Source organism: Ochlerotatus camptorhynchus, unplaced genomic scaffold (assembly GCF_037179485.1).
Source record: "Ochlerotatus camptorhynchus isolate MF236.1 unplaced genomic scaffold, CSIRO-AGI_Acam_v1.1 ptg000423l, whole genome shotgun sequence".
NCBI lineage: Eukaryota > Metazoa > Arthropoda > Insecta > Diptera > Culicidae > Ochlerotatus > Ochlerotatus camptorhynchus.
In genome coordinates this window covers 2,646,625-2,663,810 of record NW_027040909.1, presented here as the reverse complement: position 1 = coordinate 2,663,810, position 17,186 = coordinate 2,646,625, and the positions used below count along the sequence as shown (strand labels likewise).

General features: G+C 39.3%; 1 protein-coding gene across 5 annotated transcripts in view; it reads left to right on the top strand.

The window, feature by feature from the left end:
* Positions 1-4,853: 4,853 nt before the first annotated feature.
* Positions 4,854-17,186, top strand: part of LOC135711180 (troponin C-like) — a 35,505-nt gene continuing 23,172 nt past the window's right edge. The window contains exons 1-3 of one of the 5 annotated variants that reach the window (XM_065233956.1): positions 4,854-5,219; positions 5,297-5,326; positions 5,532-5,556. In XM_065233956.1, the coding sequence (XP_065090028.1) occupies positions 5,208-5,219; positions 5,297-5,326; positions 5,532-5,556 (67 nt within the window). In that variant the 5' untranslated portion in view covers positions 4,854-5,207. The remainder of the gene's footprint in view (positions 5,220-5,296; positions 5,327-5,531; positions 5,557-17,186) is intronic. The other 4 variants (XM_065233957.1, XM_065233959.1, XM_065233958.1 and 1 more) reach the window with 4 other exon arrangements.

Sequence of the window (17,186 nt, the reverse complement as noted above, 5' to 3'; positions counted from 1 at the left end):
AACAGGCAAAATAAACAATATTCCGATTCCTCGTTCACAAGCAAGAGTTACTTTCACTACACTCTGTCAAGTTAGCTTAGGACCACCTATATTTTGGGATAATTCAAACGTTATTTGTGAAGTTTTAAAGCAACTGTTGATGTTTTATTGAGTTCATTATTTATACATTACATTGCAGTCATTTAGTTAAAACTTAAAGTTATATATGTATTTTGAGAGCATATTTGTTAATTTTTGCTGTCAATTTAGCTTAGAACCACTTCGGATTTGGATCAGGTTGCTGCGTTTTAAACGCAGATTCGGCATGCTGTTTACCAAGTTTTGGAGGACAGCCTTCTCAATATTTCCCCATGCCTCAGATATTGCCGATTTCAACTGATATACAGTGGCATACTGACGTCCCTCAGCATAAATTCTGCGAACCATAATGCCCCAGAGGTTTTCTACTAGGTTTAGGTCTGGAGACCGGGCTGGCCAGTCGAGCAGATCTATTTTATGGTCCATCATCCATTGTTTTGTTTCCTTGCTCGTGTGAATAGCAGCGTTGTCCTGCTGAAATGTGAACTCTTTGCGTCGAAATCTGCGCATGAAAGGTAGCAGACGTGTTTCCAGAACCGTGATGTAATCTCTGCTATTCATCTTGAATGACGTGAAGGCGATTTCTAGTTTACCGGATGCAGAAAAGCCACACCATGTCATACATGAACCTCCTCCAAACTTCCGGGTCGTGAAATATTGCTCCTCCTTCCTCAAATCGCGCCAGTATCCATTAAATCCATCGGGGCCGTCCAGATTAAACTTCTTTTCGTTGCTGAAGATCGTCTGCGCAAAAATAAAAAGTGTTAAAGACAATTGTTTTAATCATGCAATATTCACAAATTTAAATACTACAGCATCATGAGTCTGACTGATAACTTACCGTATCCCACTGTCGATTCATATTGTTCCGTGCAAAGTTTAAGCGTTTTTCGATGTGAGATGGACTCAGATTTGGAGCTTTTGCCTTTTTAGCTCGGACTTTTGACTAAAACTTGACGAACAGTCTCCCGGGATACACTCAAATTGAGCTCCTGCTTGATTTGCATCAGATATTCTGCAGAATTCGAACGATTCTAACAATCCTACGTTTGTCTCGTCCGGAAAGCTTCGATCGACGAGTCTTCTTCGCAATTTGACCATATCCTTCGTGATTTCTCAAGTAGTTGAGCACCACATGATGCGATCGACCAAGCCGGCGTGCTATTTCTCTAATGCCGACTTTTTTTCTGAGGGAATGCTTCAATTTTTCCTTTTTCCTTGTCGGTGAGTGCTTTTCCCTTCGACATTGTGATTATTAGCGCCACAAATAACTCCAAACTCACGAAAAGAGCAAGTGGTTCTAACTTAACTGGACACCGAAAAACATGTTTATGTCAGAATAAACACAGATCCTGGAGTGTACATCTGTCACTGCTATTTCATTATGCGGCGTTCACTAATACAAACATAATATAATAGGGTATGCTCAAAATATATATATTTATTTATCACCATATGGGTAAAATATCAGGTGGTCCTAAGCTAACTGGACAGAGTGTAGGTATCGATTCGAGTTTCAATCCTCTACTTGACCCACCATGACAAGTTTTTCGGTTTGGAGTTGGAAAACCACCGGCCTGCTGGGATTAGGATACTAATTGCCGTGCAATTTTGTAGAGCCAAACAAAAACAACAACGAGTACCATGTTATGATTATTCGTTTCGGTGAAATTAGGTCACACACACAGTCATTATTTATGAGCAGTTTCACTAACACTTGTGCTTCAAAGTTCCACCTTTGATTGACCGAGGCGCTGTTATTAGTGACGTTTGACATTTGCATGGGAGAAGGGAACAGTTGCCAGTCTTCTTGATTTGTAGTCTTCGTTTAAAGTCAATTAGAAACCTTTACCATTTGAACGGAGCCAAGGAATTGTTCGTTGCTTTTATGTAAAAAAAAGAAAAATTGATGAACAAAATCTTTCTAGAGCATGAAGTAGATGTTTGATTCATACAAGAAAACATTACTTCTTGTAAACTGAGACTAGATGAGACTCACCCTAATGGCTCAACCAAGACTCCCGGATATCTAGCTCAGTAGCATGAGACCCCAGAACTGTGTCACAGGGCCGGCATGCTACTGGGTAAATCGGAGGGGTACGCGGAACAAGCTGTGCAGAAACTGTGGGATTTCTTAAGTGATGGTGAAATTAATTGGAAGCTAAAGTGTGGGTGGAAAAAGTCTAGAAGTTTATCCAAAAGGAATTATGGTGCGGAAGGTTTTATTGGGCTATTATGGGGTGTGTTCTATGGATTTCTGCTTCCTTGGTACGTACTGGTGGTGTTTGCTGGACGATGGCGAGCGCTCGCTGGTGGTGATTGTATTTGGGCAGCTGTTGTTTAACCGTGATGGCGGTCCGTGGCATGATCACTCCGTCGAAAATGGCGGATCGGTGTCTTCAACTGGTCTGGAAGATGGCGCCTGGTGACTGGAGCTGTTGTCACTACAATGGCGGATTTGAGGCTTGGGTTTGCGCGTTGCGATGACGGTTTGCAACCAGGGAATATAGCAATCCCTGTGCAGCTACTAAAGTAGCCTTTTCGGTGTCAACGGCGTCTCCCTTCGTTGGCAAATATCAGCTGACCGTGACAAGGCCACCTTGGTCAAGCCGAGAAGGGTCTTCCTCCTTAACAATTAGGACTTCCGAGTCCGAGAATGCTCTCCTTTCTGGCAATTATTAAGCCGGAGAGTGGAAGGTCCTTGACATTTAGACCAAGACAGTCGAGACTGACTTGGTCGAAAAGTACCGATTGTGAGGGTATCCGTGGAATAAACCAAAAAGGTCTTAAAGGACAAATGGTTTTTTAAAACCAAGCCAAAATCATTTTTGGTCAAATTCAGTTACCTGAATGAACACCAGGAACATAAAAAGGTCATTCACTGCACTTTGGTTCACTTTTGTACTCCACTCACGTCTTCTAGGCACAAACGCCTGATTACTTCTGGGCAATGGTTGACCATCCCAGCTATCAAAAGCCCTCCTTTTCCCATCCAGTTTTCAATTCGTTCCTTATTTCCTCCATTTTCCTTCCTTGTAGCTTATCACCACCCATCCATATCATCTCCTTCGCCTATTGAGTTTTTCTACCACAGTTGATTACAACACCCTTTCGATCCTGTCACATTCAATTAAGTTTATAAACAAATATCAATTTCAAACTACCTACTAAGACAAGTTTATACATTTTTCAATAACAGCAATTTTACCTACAATCCTACTAACCCTACTAACCCAACACTGACACTAAACAAACACTACAGTTGCCTAAAACAACATGCACAAATTAAAACCTAGGATATTGTAACTAAATGATTACAAAACTTTGCTTGAAAGTATGAAAACCTCTTAGAACAGGCCTCTAGAAGGATCTTGTTAAACACCTTAGCTGAAATTGGATTACAAAAAAGATATATGAGGGAAATGGGTGTAATTTCGGCCTAATAGCCCCTTATTTGGGCCCATACAAAATTCAGGAATCGACTAAATTTTCAATAGCGACCACAAATATCCATTAGTACCGTCCCAATGACGCGTTCATCTAAATAAAATTGATAAATAGCAGACTTTTAGCGATGGGCCCAATCTTAGCTGCCTAAATACTAACAAAACAGCAGTCAGATTATGAGCTAGCGATCAAACGCGTTACAATTTTAGGCAATGTTTAAAAAAAATTTCAGATAGCAGAGAACAAACACGAATAAATCATATTTTATGTTCCCCCTCTTCTTCTCATGCTTATCAGCAATTTTTAAAAGGGGAGTAATAAAGGAATTTTTTTTAAACTGTTCCGGCCTAATTACCTAATTAAACAATATGTCAGAATTTAAAAATCAGTCAAGACCAGATAAATCTGCGGCAATCCTTGGCCCTGGTTGAATTGCCCCTGGAAAATATCCGGAGCTGGCTGATCGATTCCTTTGGTATTCACACGTGATTCTTGTATTTTCGCCGAGATTTTTCCGGTTTTGAGATGGCTGATTTGAGATGTCAAATGCCTTCTTGCTCTGTTAAATGTTTAACGTAGCTGCAGAAAAGATTTCCTCAACTTCAGATAAACTAAATATTGTTGGACCAGTCTACCGCAGCATATGCCGTATGATTAAAAATTCGACTCTGCTCCAGAGCGGAATTCCATTCCCTTCCAAGTTGTGCCATTCTGGGACACTCGGTTCGACAGATCAGCAGTCGACGTCCGCCGTCCCCGGAGATAGTGGTGTGTGTCGCGTTTAGGGCCGCACGCGAATCATCTCGCAGGATCGCGCGCACTCTGCTGCTGCTGTTTACCGTCGTCTTCATCGGAATCGAATTGGCGATTTTTAATTTTCGAAGAAATTTCTTCCTTTGATTTTTGCAGTAGTAGTAGTAGCAGTTGTTGTTGCTGTTGTTGGTGATGTAGTTGTAGTAGATGTAGCTGTTGCCTGCAGTAGTGATGTGCGAACTGATGCCATCCCGAGCACACGTTGCTGACATTGGACGGTTGGCTTAGTTTTCAGTGTTTGGATTTGAAGTCAGGACCCGGTGTATTTCAGTGGAATTTTTTCTCATTTTCCTGTGTTGTTTATCGGCTAGAGACAGAAAGTGTGTGGCGCACCTTTTGATCCCCTTTGGATTTTTGGCGACGAGTGAAAATTTGCTGTGTTTTTCCCGCCCGCCCCTCATCGATGTCGTTGCGTTGCTGTGACCGTTGAGTGAAAATCGCATTCGCATGCCGTCTGTGGTTGGTTAGATGGTGTGAATCAGAGCCAAATTAAAATAGACAGCATTACAATTGATCACAGATCACAGGAGCTGCAGCACCACGAATCTGGCGTCGCGAGCGCGTCACAAATCGGAGCAAGACACTTTTAGCAATCAATTGTAATTCGAAAAATCGAACCGATCGCTGAGAACGCGGTGCAGGAGGTTGTGCTGGAAGGAGGAGGAAAAATTCGGATCGGTGACACAAAAGGCAGAATCGTTTCGGGGTTGACGATTAATTGATTTCTCGCCTGCGGCCCACAAGCGTGCCCAAAGTGGAGGAGAAAGAAGCAAAACGCTTGTGAAAAGTGATTGATAGTTGTGATTTTTTTGATTGCTTGTTTTCGTTATTCATCTTAGTAAAAGTCTGCGCTTAATTACCTATTCATCATGGAAAAAGTGGTGAGTATACAGTTTCGTTGAACAAGGGTCGACAATTTATTACATTGTTTGAAATTTGTTTAATTTTTTTTATTTAGAAGGAAGGCGGCAGAGCGAAGATGGATAACGTAATTATAATTTAAAAGTTCAATGTTCAATGCTAACTTGCTTGCGATCAACTGTTTGAGATCGTATTTTTATTTTTTTGAATCGCAATAATGCCATTTTCGTATTATCATAGAGTCGAACATCATATTATTAATGCTGATGATAAACAATGATGCATACCAAGATAATTAATTGAATCTTCTCTAACATCTTTTCAATTCACAGGAGCTGAGCAAAGACCAGCTGAAAGGTATATTTTTGCAACAAAGTGAAAATTCTCATCCATTCTCGTGCCATAACCATTCAGAGTGGGAGGTGGGGCTGCCAAAAAATGAAGTGCATTTCAGTGACAAATATATTACTTTGGGGCAAATTAAAGTGAATAAAATAAAATAAAATAACCCCCACAATGAAATCAGCGGCGCGAAGTGAAAAAAATCCTTTCGGAAAAATCAAACATCCAAGCCAAAAAAAAAAAATGGAAAATATTAACCTCCGTTGAAAATCTATAAAAATAACACGCAGAAAAGATCGAATAAAATTCCTCCAAACAAGAAGTGAATCCGCTTATGATAAAGTGCCCTGATCTGCCACAAATGTGCGAAGTGAGCAAGAAGCAAACGCGGAATGTGCTGGTGTGAAAAACGAATAGCAATTTAAATGCTGCTGCCTCCGGTACTATTCCCGGGGGAGCGAAGTGAAGAGTGACCTTAGAAAGTTCGTTATTCAAAATCCCCACCCCCTCCCACGTTGAAGAATCCAAGGGTTCTGGCCACCGGGCCGGGAGCGTGACTCATCCGGATCATCCATCATCACCGTTTTGTGTTGGAATCGCCGCTGCCTATGCTGGATTTTGTTGTTGTGTGCACGTTGTAGGAGTTACGAGTGGTGTTACGTCACTGAAGTTAACTGTCCGAATCAAAATCGATATGTAGTGTGGATCGAGGTGATCGTCACCAGTTGTATGCTCGGTTCATTAAATGAGAAGATTTTATTTTTTTTTTTTATTTTTTTTTTCGTTTGTGGGTGGGATTATGGAAAGAATGAGTGATAAATGGTTGGCCAGTACGGAGATATATCACGATGTCAACGCAGAACATCGCGAGGAACGTACGGATGGCTTGTTCATACTGACCTTGCGGCAGTGATGCCTGAGTGGTGGAAATATGTCCCATTTCCTGGTGCTGGTGCGGTGGTTTGGATGTGAAAATTTGTATTTGTCAGTGGGCTTTTCAACTTGCTTTGAACCGTTCGAAAGCGGTACTTTGTGCCATGGCTTGCAACTTTTTCCCTTAAACTAATTGTCACAATGCGTAAATGTAAGGCTTGTTTTCCATCATCAGTATTGGTTTTTAGCGTTAGAAATATACGGAGATTAAAATATGTTTTGCAATGGGCACGAACTGGCTCTATGGACCAAAACATTTTCATTCAATTGATAGATAAAATCAGTATGTTCAGTGAATGTTGGAGTACTGCTGGTATTCATCAAGGTAAATATGTGCTATTAAAAGCATGGCTCACTTAGTAATGGAGCACTATCATGTGAATCCATTTCAGATTTGAATTAACGGATTTAAAAACGGTTTTCATTCAAGTGCATAATATTTCTTATATTTAAAAAAGAAATACGAAATGAATTGTTCGTCTCGGTTTCAAAGGAATTCTCGAACTTTTTCCTTTAAAACGACCCAACAAGTAGCGCACAACGATCTCACCCACTGTTTTGACGATTTTATCCCACGAATTTTTCATCTGAGCTGCCGTTTTGGAGACTGTACCTTTTACTTTATTCATAATTGCCCAGTAGTTTTTAATGGGTCTGAACTGGGGACAATTGGGCGGATTGAGGGTTTCGGAACTAACTGGACGTCGTTGTTATTGTACCATTGTTGTTCCCGGCTGTAGTGACAACTCGCAAGATCCGGTCAAAATGTCACCGGATCATCATGTGACTGGATGAAGGGCAGAATCCACTTCTGGAGCAGTCGGTTTTGTAAACCTCCAGTTAGTCCTGTGAGCCGCGGTGCCGCGCCGCCGGCACCGGCACCGGCAATTTTTCATGCGCCGCCGCCGCCAATAACGATTTTGAATTTAAATTTTGAAATATATGTTTCTCACCAACCGTGTCACCATAAACAAACAAGAATAACACTCGCAATTTTTTCATCGAACATGCAATTAATGGTCAATTTAAATGTTTTTTAGTAGTTAGTAGTAGTACTGCTCATCACAGTACACTCAATAGATGGCGGTAGCGTTTTAATGACGATGTTTTATATTGAAAAATATTCAATGTGTTACACACTTAGGCTTATTTGCTATTTTGTTTTGGCTCAGCGTTCCGTTTCACATCGTTTCATTTCGCTTTTTTTCCATTCCATCTTGTAAATGTCTTTGAGCAATTTTAATTTGCAGGGCGTGCAGATAAGTGCTCAAATTAAAAGCGGTCAGATTATTGGAGGTCTACGGTATTATTTTTTGAAACGTTGACCTTTGTATTGGTGTATTACTACGTGAAACCACAGACAAACAGACATACACACTTAGTTTTTTCATCCGTGCTCGGCTGTGAAAATCTCGGCAAAAATAAGTTTTACTGAGATCTCAGCAAAAGTGACATTTGATTGTTGAGTCTCGGATAATGCTTAGCTGAATCTCAGCAAACAAATGAAATGTTGTTTGTCTGTGGTTTCACGTAGTAATACACAAATACAAAGGTCAAAGTTTCAAAAAATAATACCGTAGACCTCCAATAGTCTGACCGCTTTTAATCTGAGCACTTATCTGCACGCTCTGCAAATTAAAATTGCTCAAATGGCATTTAGTAGATGGAATGGAGAAAAACGAAATGAAACGATGCCGAATGGAACGCATAGCCAAAACAAAATAGTAAATAAGCCTACCAGATACTCCTTTTTCTGATGGTCTTAGGGTTACTAGAACTACAAATTAAAAATGATCTCCGGTAATATACATGAAGTGTCGTTCATGTTAACGGGGGTCCACGGTACACGAAAAGAACATTGTTTCTTTACCATAGACCGGATTTTTTTAATCGGTCAACCGTTTCTAGAGCTACCGGAGTTTAAAGCACTTTCTTCTATGCTCATGGAAGCCCAGATAATTAAAACCCAGTAAAATTTTCTAGACCGGGCTGTTAATCGAACTTACCGTCATCAGTTTGGTGATATCGTCATAACTGAATAAAAGAGATGGTTGGATATGTAATTTATATATTTGTACCCGACTTGCACCCGATTCATAATATTATCAAGAATCCATACTCGACCCAACCCCAGAATGTGATTTTTTTAATACCCGTACCCGATCAGAACCAATGTTGCAAATATTCACATCAATGAACACTCAGTACCAGTATTTGAGAGATACAACTCACAATGTTCATTTTCCTACCAGGCTCTCACTACGAAAAGGACTGATAATGTGTTCATCTAACCAGGCTCTCTCTCTCTCAGTCATTGAGATTTAGTCGTTCTGATTCACCATGAATCTAACTCGAGGTCTGAGTCAGAGTGTGCTTATTGAGACAAATTGGGTCAGAGTGAGTCTAGCTGTTCGGTTAGTGCTTTCTCAAGTAACATTGCAGGTTTTATCGAGGTTTTATAGCATTCTACAAGTCCAAATCATGATCTACAGAACCCTCATAAAACCCAAATTGTTACTTGGGTTGTGAACTAAAGCACTAAATTCCGTACATTTAGTTTTATGCGACACTATTTTTTGGATTAAAACAGAAGGTGTCCATCTTTCCCTCATTGCTCTCAAGATGCCTCGTTAGCGCAAAACCATCCATTTGTTGCAAACCATTTCGCCTCCCCGCAGCAAAATTTAAGTCGTTTTCGTTTTTGAGGTGTAGCACTGGTGTAGTGTAAGCAGGAATAAGCGCGACAGCTTTGACAGCTCAACATCATTTGTTTGTAAACAAAGGTGCATCCTAAATCCAAAGGAGTAGCAAGAAGGGGGCAGGGGGGGGGGGGTGACTGGCCGCCTAAAATCAGCAACATAAACGCTTTCGGGAAATGGCGTTCGTTGAATTTCCATGGTAAATTTTTTTCGCCCCTGTCTAGCTCGAAACCTGGCTACGCCCTTGCCTACACCCAAACAAACAGAGAGGAAAAAGAACTCTCTTTCCCTTTCTTTGACGTGTGTCCGCATCCGTACAGAATAACCAGTAAAATCTTGCTCAACCATTTACTCAGTCACTCAGTGAAGCCGCCTGAAACTTGAGCGGCACTCACTCAGTGCCCGAGTTTCCTCGCTACCGGCTTGGATTTGTTCATTTCATAGAATGAATGGATAACGGTGTAAAAGTCAGAGCGTAAAATTATCGAGAGCTTAGGCTGAGTGTCAAAGCACTGCACTATTCAATCCATTGCTCTGTCCAGACCGTTTGTACCAAACGGTAAAAGACGAGGCAATGAAAAAGCCAACAAAAACATACAGTCACTCAGAAACAGGCGACTCAAACCACTTTCCTTGGCTCACACAGCATGTTGTTGTTTATTAATTTATTTGCTAAGGCTCAAGCGACTTAACTTTACAGAGCCGAAGATTCTTGGTCACTACCCGAGCAAAGTCTGAGATCAAATTGAAATCTAAATTTGATGTTGTGATTTCACTGATAATGATTGCTAAGGTTGCTGTCGTTTCGGTCGTTTTAACGGTTAAAATATCAAAATTGAGAGCAAAGCAATCGTCCTGTGACATCACATTGAAAACTATTTCTGCTATCAGTGAGAGCAAACTGAAAACTCAATTTGATATCAATTTTTGCTGTTGATAACAAAACAAGTATTCAATTTGATGTTATGCTAAGGCAATGAAAACAAACCCGTAACAACATATTTCTAAAGAGCAAATGTACAGCAAAATGAAAACAAAATTAGGTATCAAATTTGTCAATTACGTAAACTGAAATCAAATTATGATTTCAGTTTGATGTTGATATCAAAACTTGATTTCAATTTGCTGTCATTTTGATGCTGGACTTTTCTCGGGTGTACAATACATCTTAAAACTATAGTCAAAAGGTACAACACAATAAACACTTTATCTTTCGCTATCCAAAAAGCCTCCTCCTTCAGAACTGGAGGTCCTTCCAGTGGTTTCATTGTATGGCAATTACGCCAACAGGGGTCAGAGCGCTTCCATTGAAGAAAAACGTGGTCAGCACTCACACACTCATCACTAAACGGATGCTTTCCAAAGTCGACGACGCATCGACCGAAACAACTGCTGATGAAGAACAATGAGGAGGACCACACAGTGGTTGCTGCCGAGTAAATAGCCGATTGCGTAACACACATCGAGAGTGGTCTGCTCCTGTCGACAGCCGAGTGAACACTGACTCACACAGCATGTAAATGAGGCATTTTTCCATAGAAAATGTACGCTCAGTCATTCAAAACAAGGATTGGGTACCATCACGGAAGAATAAACGTGCTGACTGAGCTACTGACTGAGTGCTCTGCTGTCAGTGACTCGGTTACTTCCCAATTATTCAGACTCTCACGAGGCAGTAAATGATGAGGCGGATGTGTGTTCATATTCAAATGAAAATGACTCGTTGAACCTAAATTTTTTGCGCTCTGGTGAAAGTAAAGGGTACTTTTTCGCTCTTCTCTTGAAGCGGTAGGTGACTGATGAACAGAGACAGTTTTGGTTTGTAGTTATCTCCCGTGGAGATTATTGTCGGTTTCAAATCGCGGCATCGCTCATCAATAAGCAACATTGATCAGAACCCGAAAGTTTAGTTTTATGAATACTAGTACCAGACTTGTCAGGTACAGGTACGGGTTAAGTTTTGGGTTAACAAACCAATTCACATATACTTATCATAAACCTTACAATTTATTTGTTGAAGAAATTCGCCAAAAAGCTTGTTTTGATGCTCAAATCATTACTTTACTAATTGGATATGCTGCTAGAAATACCCGTAAGCGACTATTCCACGTTTGTTGCTACCCGTACCCGACTGGGACCCGAAATTTTTTTTTTTATAAACATACCAGTCCGGCCGCTTTCGGGTAAAAAAAACCCATGCCCGACCATCGCAACTGAAAAGGCTATTTAATCCGGGATGATTATATTTACTGAAAAAATCACATTAGACAATAGTTTCGATACTGTTCCTTAATGTTTTGATTGTGTTTTCGGTATAAAAAAAATGGCGTTACCTGTTACATGTCAAATATTCACAATATTTTGATTTAAATACAACTTCGAAACAGTTCTGCAAAACATCAATATCAATACCTACAAAATTCTGAATATCACTGGACAGCTGATGTCAAATGGCATTGACATCGTAGAGGGACCACTGATATTCAAAGTTATGCCGCAAATGTTTCTTATATTACTCCGAGTTCATCGTTTTCTCAGTGACAAAAACCTTTGTCTTCTAGCCGCAGCCAGAGCTGGTAAATATCACGGCCGTCATGTGACAATGAGAAAACAGGTCCTCTCACTATCACGAGATGAAACTACCTATCATTGGATTTCTTGTCATTTTCCAATGATCAAACACTCATGAGAATAATTCTTATGTGGTTTTGACATCAATATTTCTAACTGATTTATATTTTTTTAACTCTTTATTTGTTTCAAATTCAAAATAAATTACATTTCAAATTATACTAGGTGCTCCAGTTACTACAGTAGATTACCAGCCTTAATTAGAATTAATCGTTGCAATTGAGGATTGCAACGATTTTTGCTTGAAATTATTAATTATTTTGTTAGACATTTGTTCTCAAGTCTCAACATTCGAAATTCTATGTACTTCGGTAGTACTGTACCAGGGAGGCAACTTCAAAATCATGTTCAGAACTTTGATCTGAATCCTTTGAAGTAGTTTTTTTCCCTGGTAGTAGAGATGAACTAGGCTATGGCTAAAAATCTCTTGAATAAAGAAAAAAAATCCAACAACTAGACCATATTAGCACAGCGTAAAGCATGGCCGGGCTAAACAATTTGTTTATATATTAGAAGTTTATTCGTCAGGCAACTGATTTAGATGAATTTAAGCAAGCAAACGTCTATAATCGGTAGAGTGAATATATTATTAAGATTTTTCTCGGTACTAGTAACATTAACACCAATAAATGAGCTAGTAATTACGATGATCACAACATTGTCACGTTCAGTCATGACAAAAAATTTCGATGAGATTTTGAATAAAATCTCTATCATCGTTTTCCCATCCAATGATAGTGACAGAAGTATCTCTGTAAATATCACGTGAGATCTTTCATTGAAAATGACATTTGCCAGCAGCTGCATATTACTTGCCTGCGAATTTATCCGCAAAAACAAATTTGAATCTGTCAGGGACACCTTCTCGAGCCTTCGCATTGTAAAATGATGCTGCTGGAAGCTGTCCGAAGTCGGCCTTTACATAGGTTTCATCATCCATAAGTATGCACTAGACTATTTAATGCAAATTTTTACATTTTCGCTCCACAGTGCTCAAACGGTTTCAAATCGGGTCCTGAGTTCCTCATTTGATAAGAAACTGACTTGGCACAAACCATTTGAAGTTTATATGGAAATTACTATGGGAAATCCAAACTTTTTGTTCATTGTCTTTTTACCTTTTTCCATATTGCACTGTTCAAAAATTCAAAAGCTATCCTTATGGAAAATTTTCTCAGCTACAACTTAGCAGAATATAATTGTTGTGCCAAACGTCAAATAAAATAGTAATTAATTGTTTAAGAGATTGATAATCTTATGGCATGATCAAGCAGCTGTTTTGTGGGCAACACTGTATTCTTCAGTCAGTGTGACATAGTAGCCATGATTTTTGTACTGTATTCTAAGCGCCAAAAACACCAATGTTGCCTGCTGAACAGTTGATTGAGCATAATCATAAGACATTAGTGGCTTGAATTATTGATAACTTTTGATGCATTATTTTGAAAAGTGGTTTTGGACAAAGTTGTAGCTGAAAAAATTTGCTGCGAGCTCAGTTATCATTTTTTAATGCAGAGCGATATGGTAAATTGTTAGATGGATATGAACAAAACATTTGGTTTTCCCATAGTAATTTCCATATAAACTTCAAATGGTTTGTGCCATGTCAGTTTCTTATCGAATGAGTTCAAATTTTGGGAGGCTAGTCAGAACCCCATTTTGAACCATATGAGCACTGTGGAGCGAAAATGTCAAAATTTGCATCAGTCTAGTATTCACCTACCGCACTTGGTCAGCAGGTCGTAATACAGCTTTCGAGCACGGGTTCTAGCTACGGTATTCTGCTTGAGTGATCGATTAGATTGCCTACTGGTGCGGTTTTGCCGTAGCGAATTCGCTGCACGGTCGGCACCATACATTTTACTCAAATCGCGATCGGACATACCTGGGTTGCTTTTGATGGACATCACGACCTATCCATGGAGCTGACGGTTCCACTCCGGTGATTACTTTGAGGCTTCCGCTTCTTCGTCAAGGTGTCCCTGTACGTTTTGAGCACGCGTCATCTAGGAAAATTCATAACTTTAGCCGGTTTGGACGGGGACCACGATGGATTTTCCAGGGGACTGCGCACGATTTTTTTTTACGGTTCCATTGCATTGCAACTGTCTCCAAAACAAGATCGTTTTCTGAACTGAAAAAAATACACAGTTATTGTTATTGTTGTTGTCAACAAATAGATGTCAAAAGCTTACAAAACATCCACCAGGAGCGCTGTAATAAGCAAAAGAGTTTATTCCATTACTAAGGGGGCCATGGTTTGCTAAATTGCAGAGGAAAGTGAGGTGTAGTTTAAAATTTAAATGAGGGAGCTATTTCCATGGTATTTGCATAATTTTGTCATGTTATCCTCCAAAGGGTAAATTTGTTTTTAATTATTTTATTTTTCTTTGAGGTATTTCATTTAGCTTTTGCAGTTATTCAGTATTTAACATTTAGTTTACCACTGTCGTTATCATGGCTCAAAAATATAGAAACCTAAAAACAGATTGAAACAGTAATTTAAGCTGGAAGAAAAAGAGCAGGGTTGAATTTCCCTATGACAAGACAAGGGACGAATTGTTATCAGTTCAAGCAGAGACCTACATTTTTAACTTTGATTTATAAGGATGTGAGATCCAATCTGAAAATGTATGGATATCTATTAGCTTGATATCTTTTATTCTACAAGAACTTTATTTCAGAACACTAAGTATTCCTTGCGATAAATTTCTCAGAAGAAGAAACAAATAAAAAAATCCCAATTATACATTTCCTTTATTGGGATACTTTTTTAATCGCCAAAATGTTCAAATTCACGATTAAAGTCAGTTTCCACGCCATGCACCTTCTTTCCACCGTCTCTTTATCGTAAACAAATCACCGAAATTCGTCATCAAGATAGAGCTGGAATTGGGCCGTAGCAGCTTTTGTTGACAATAACTTCTCTAGAAGATTCTTTGAAATTTGAAACTCACCCACGCAAATGAAATCAACATCGGTACGCTGGTGTGCAAGGACGTGCCTTGAATTCCTAGAAATCATCGAGAGAATTGATTGTTCGCAAAAGCTGTTACGCCCTAATTCCAGCACTTAGAACACACTTCGTACTTTTTGCTGAGATTGGCACCGCCAACTAGCTCAGCAGTTTATTTTGCAGGATCTCAGTGGAAAACTTGCTGAGTTTGAGCTAGTTTATAGAAATTTTTCTGATCTCAGAAAAATAATTGGCAAGCTGGTTGGCAGTGCCAGTTTAGTTTGAAAAACTAAGTGTGTATAATGCAAAAGTAAAGGCTATGCAAATTAACAAAATTAAAGGTAAATAGTAAAGGTTTTTTGATCCGGAAATCGCATAGACGATTACTGGTTAAAGTACAGTTACAGTAATAACAGTTTGAATTCATAAGGCAAGACGCTGACATAACATTAACATATTAGAGGTTTTTTTTTATCCCTTATTCAAGTTAAGAAAAGCTCGGATTCATCCACGTTGGACTGATAATTGCCTTTTTCATGTAACCAATATGAAGAAACAATAATGTATCTGATCAGGACTCATAATTCTGTTGTGCTTAAGAGCAATTTGTACCAACTCACAAAGCATACCACACTCACAAATTGTTTGCCAAACCATAGCCTTTTTTCCGAATTTTTCGGTAAAAATCGACTTATCCGCGTCGTTAACACTTCGGCCATCACAAACGGTGTAGTATTGATCACCAGGAAGAGTTTTGTAATCAAATTTAACGTATGATTCATTGTCCATAATCAAGCACACCGATTTTCCGCACAGCAATTGGTCGTATAACTTTCGAGCTATTGGTTTGACGGATACGGCTTGTTTTTCACTCCGCTTTGGATTCTTCTGCTTCTTATACGTCTTTAGACCCATTCTTGCCTTGGCCCACAGGACGTTACTCTTCGAGGATCCCACTTATTCAACTACGTCTCGAATCGAAGCACTTTCCTTGCGAGCTTACACGATTTTTCGGTCCAGATTTCGGTCAACAGGGTTCGGCTTTCGAACGGCTTCGATGCTTACACCTTCCAATTTCGCTAACTGACTCAGAGAAATGTTGGAGAGAGTACACCATTTTTGCGCGTTCTGTTTGCGCGTTGGTCGAAATGTAAACAATCATTCAGCGTGATAATCAGCTGTTCAAACGTCATCTGAAACAAGCAGGGTTGTTCTAAAGTCGTGCTTAGAAATTCTGGGACACCCTATAGTATTATTATGTGGCAATACAATCATACTCTATGCCCAGTATACTGATGCAAAATTTGAAAGTTTTGCTCCACAGTGCTTAAACGGTTCCAAATTGGGTCCTGCTTAGCCTCCCAAAATTTGAACTACTTTAGGAAGAAACTGACTGGGCACAAACCATTTCAAGTTTATATGAGAATTACTATGGGAAAACTTATGTTTTTGTTCATATCTATCTAAAAATTCACCATATCACCATGCTTTAAAAAATGATAACAGTGATTGTAGCAAATTTTCCCAGCTACAGCTTTGTTCGAAACCATTTTTCAATCAAATGTAAGGAACAACAATTATTAATGATTCAAGTCACTGATGTCTTATGATGCTCATTCAACTGTTCAGCAGGCAACATTGGTGTTTCTGGTGCGAAGAATAGAGCACAAATATCATGGCTACTATGCCACACTGCATAATACAGTGTTGCCCACAGAACAGCTGCATGATCATGCCATGAGATTATCAATCTCTCAAAAAATTAATAACAATTTAATTTGACATTTGGCTGAAAAACAATATACGGCAAAGTTGTAGCTTATAAAATTTCCCGTAAGAATAGTTACAGAAATTTTCGAAAAAGCAATATGGAAAATGGGTGGAAGGCAATGAACAAACATTTTGGTTTTCCCATGGTAATTTCCATACAAACTTCGAATAGTTTGTGCCAAGTCAGTTTCTTACCAAATGAGTTTAAATTTTGGGAGGCTAATCAGGACTTGATTTGAAACTGTTTCAAATTTTGCATCAGTCTAATGCCCAGGGAAGTCGAGAAATTTTCCAACCCGATAAATTCCTAGACCGGACCGGGAATGTATCCCAGCCACTTCATGGTGCCATGATATTACTTTGTAGCTGTGCCTTTATCGACTGAGCTAAGGAAGGCCCCGTAGACATTCATTGAATTGTATTGAAGTTCTGAAACCATTCTAGAAGTGCAGTAATTCAGAAAATTATGATTAGCCCAGCAAAGTTTGTAGAAGTTCATTAAACTTCATAGAGCTTCTGTTAGATTCTGTTGAACATGAAACATCAGATAATTTTGTCGATCTTAGCAAGTTTTTTTGAAGTTCAGAAAAATTTTAAGAGCGTCATAAAAAATGTGTGGGAAATTAGCGCACTTTAAAGATATTTAGCCAATTTTG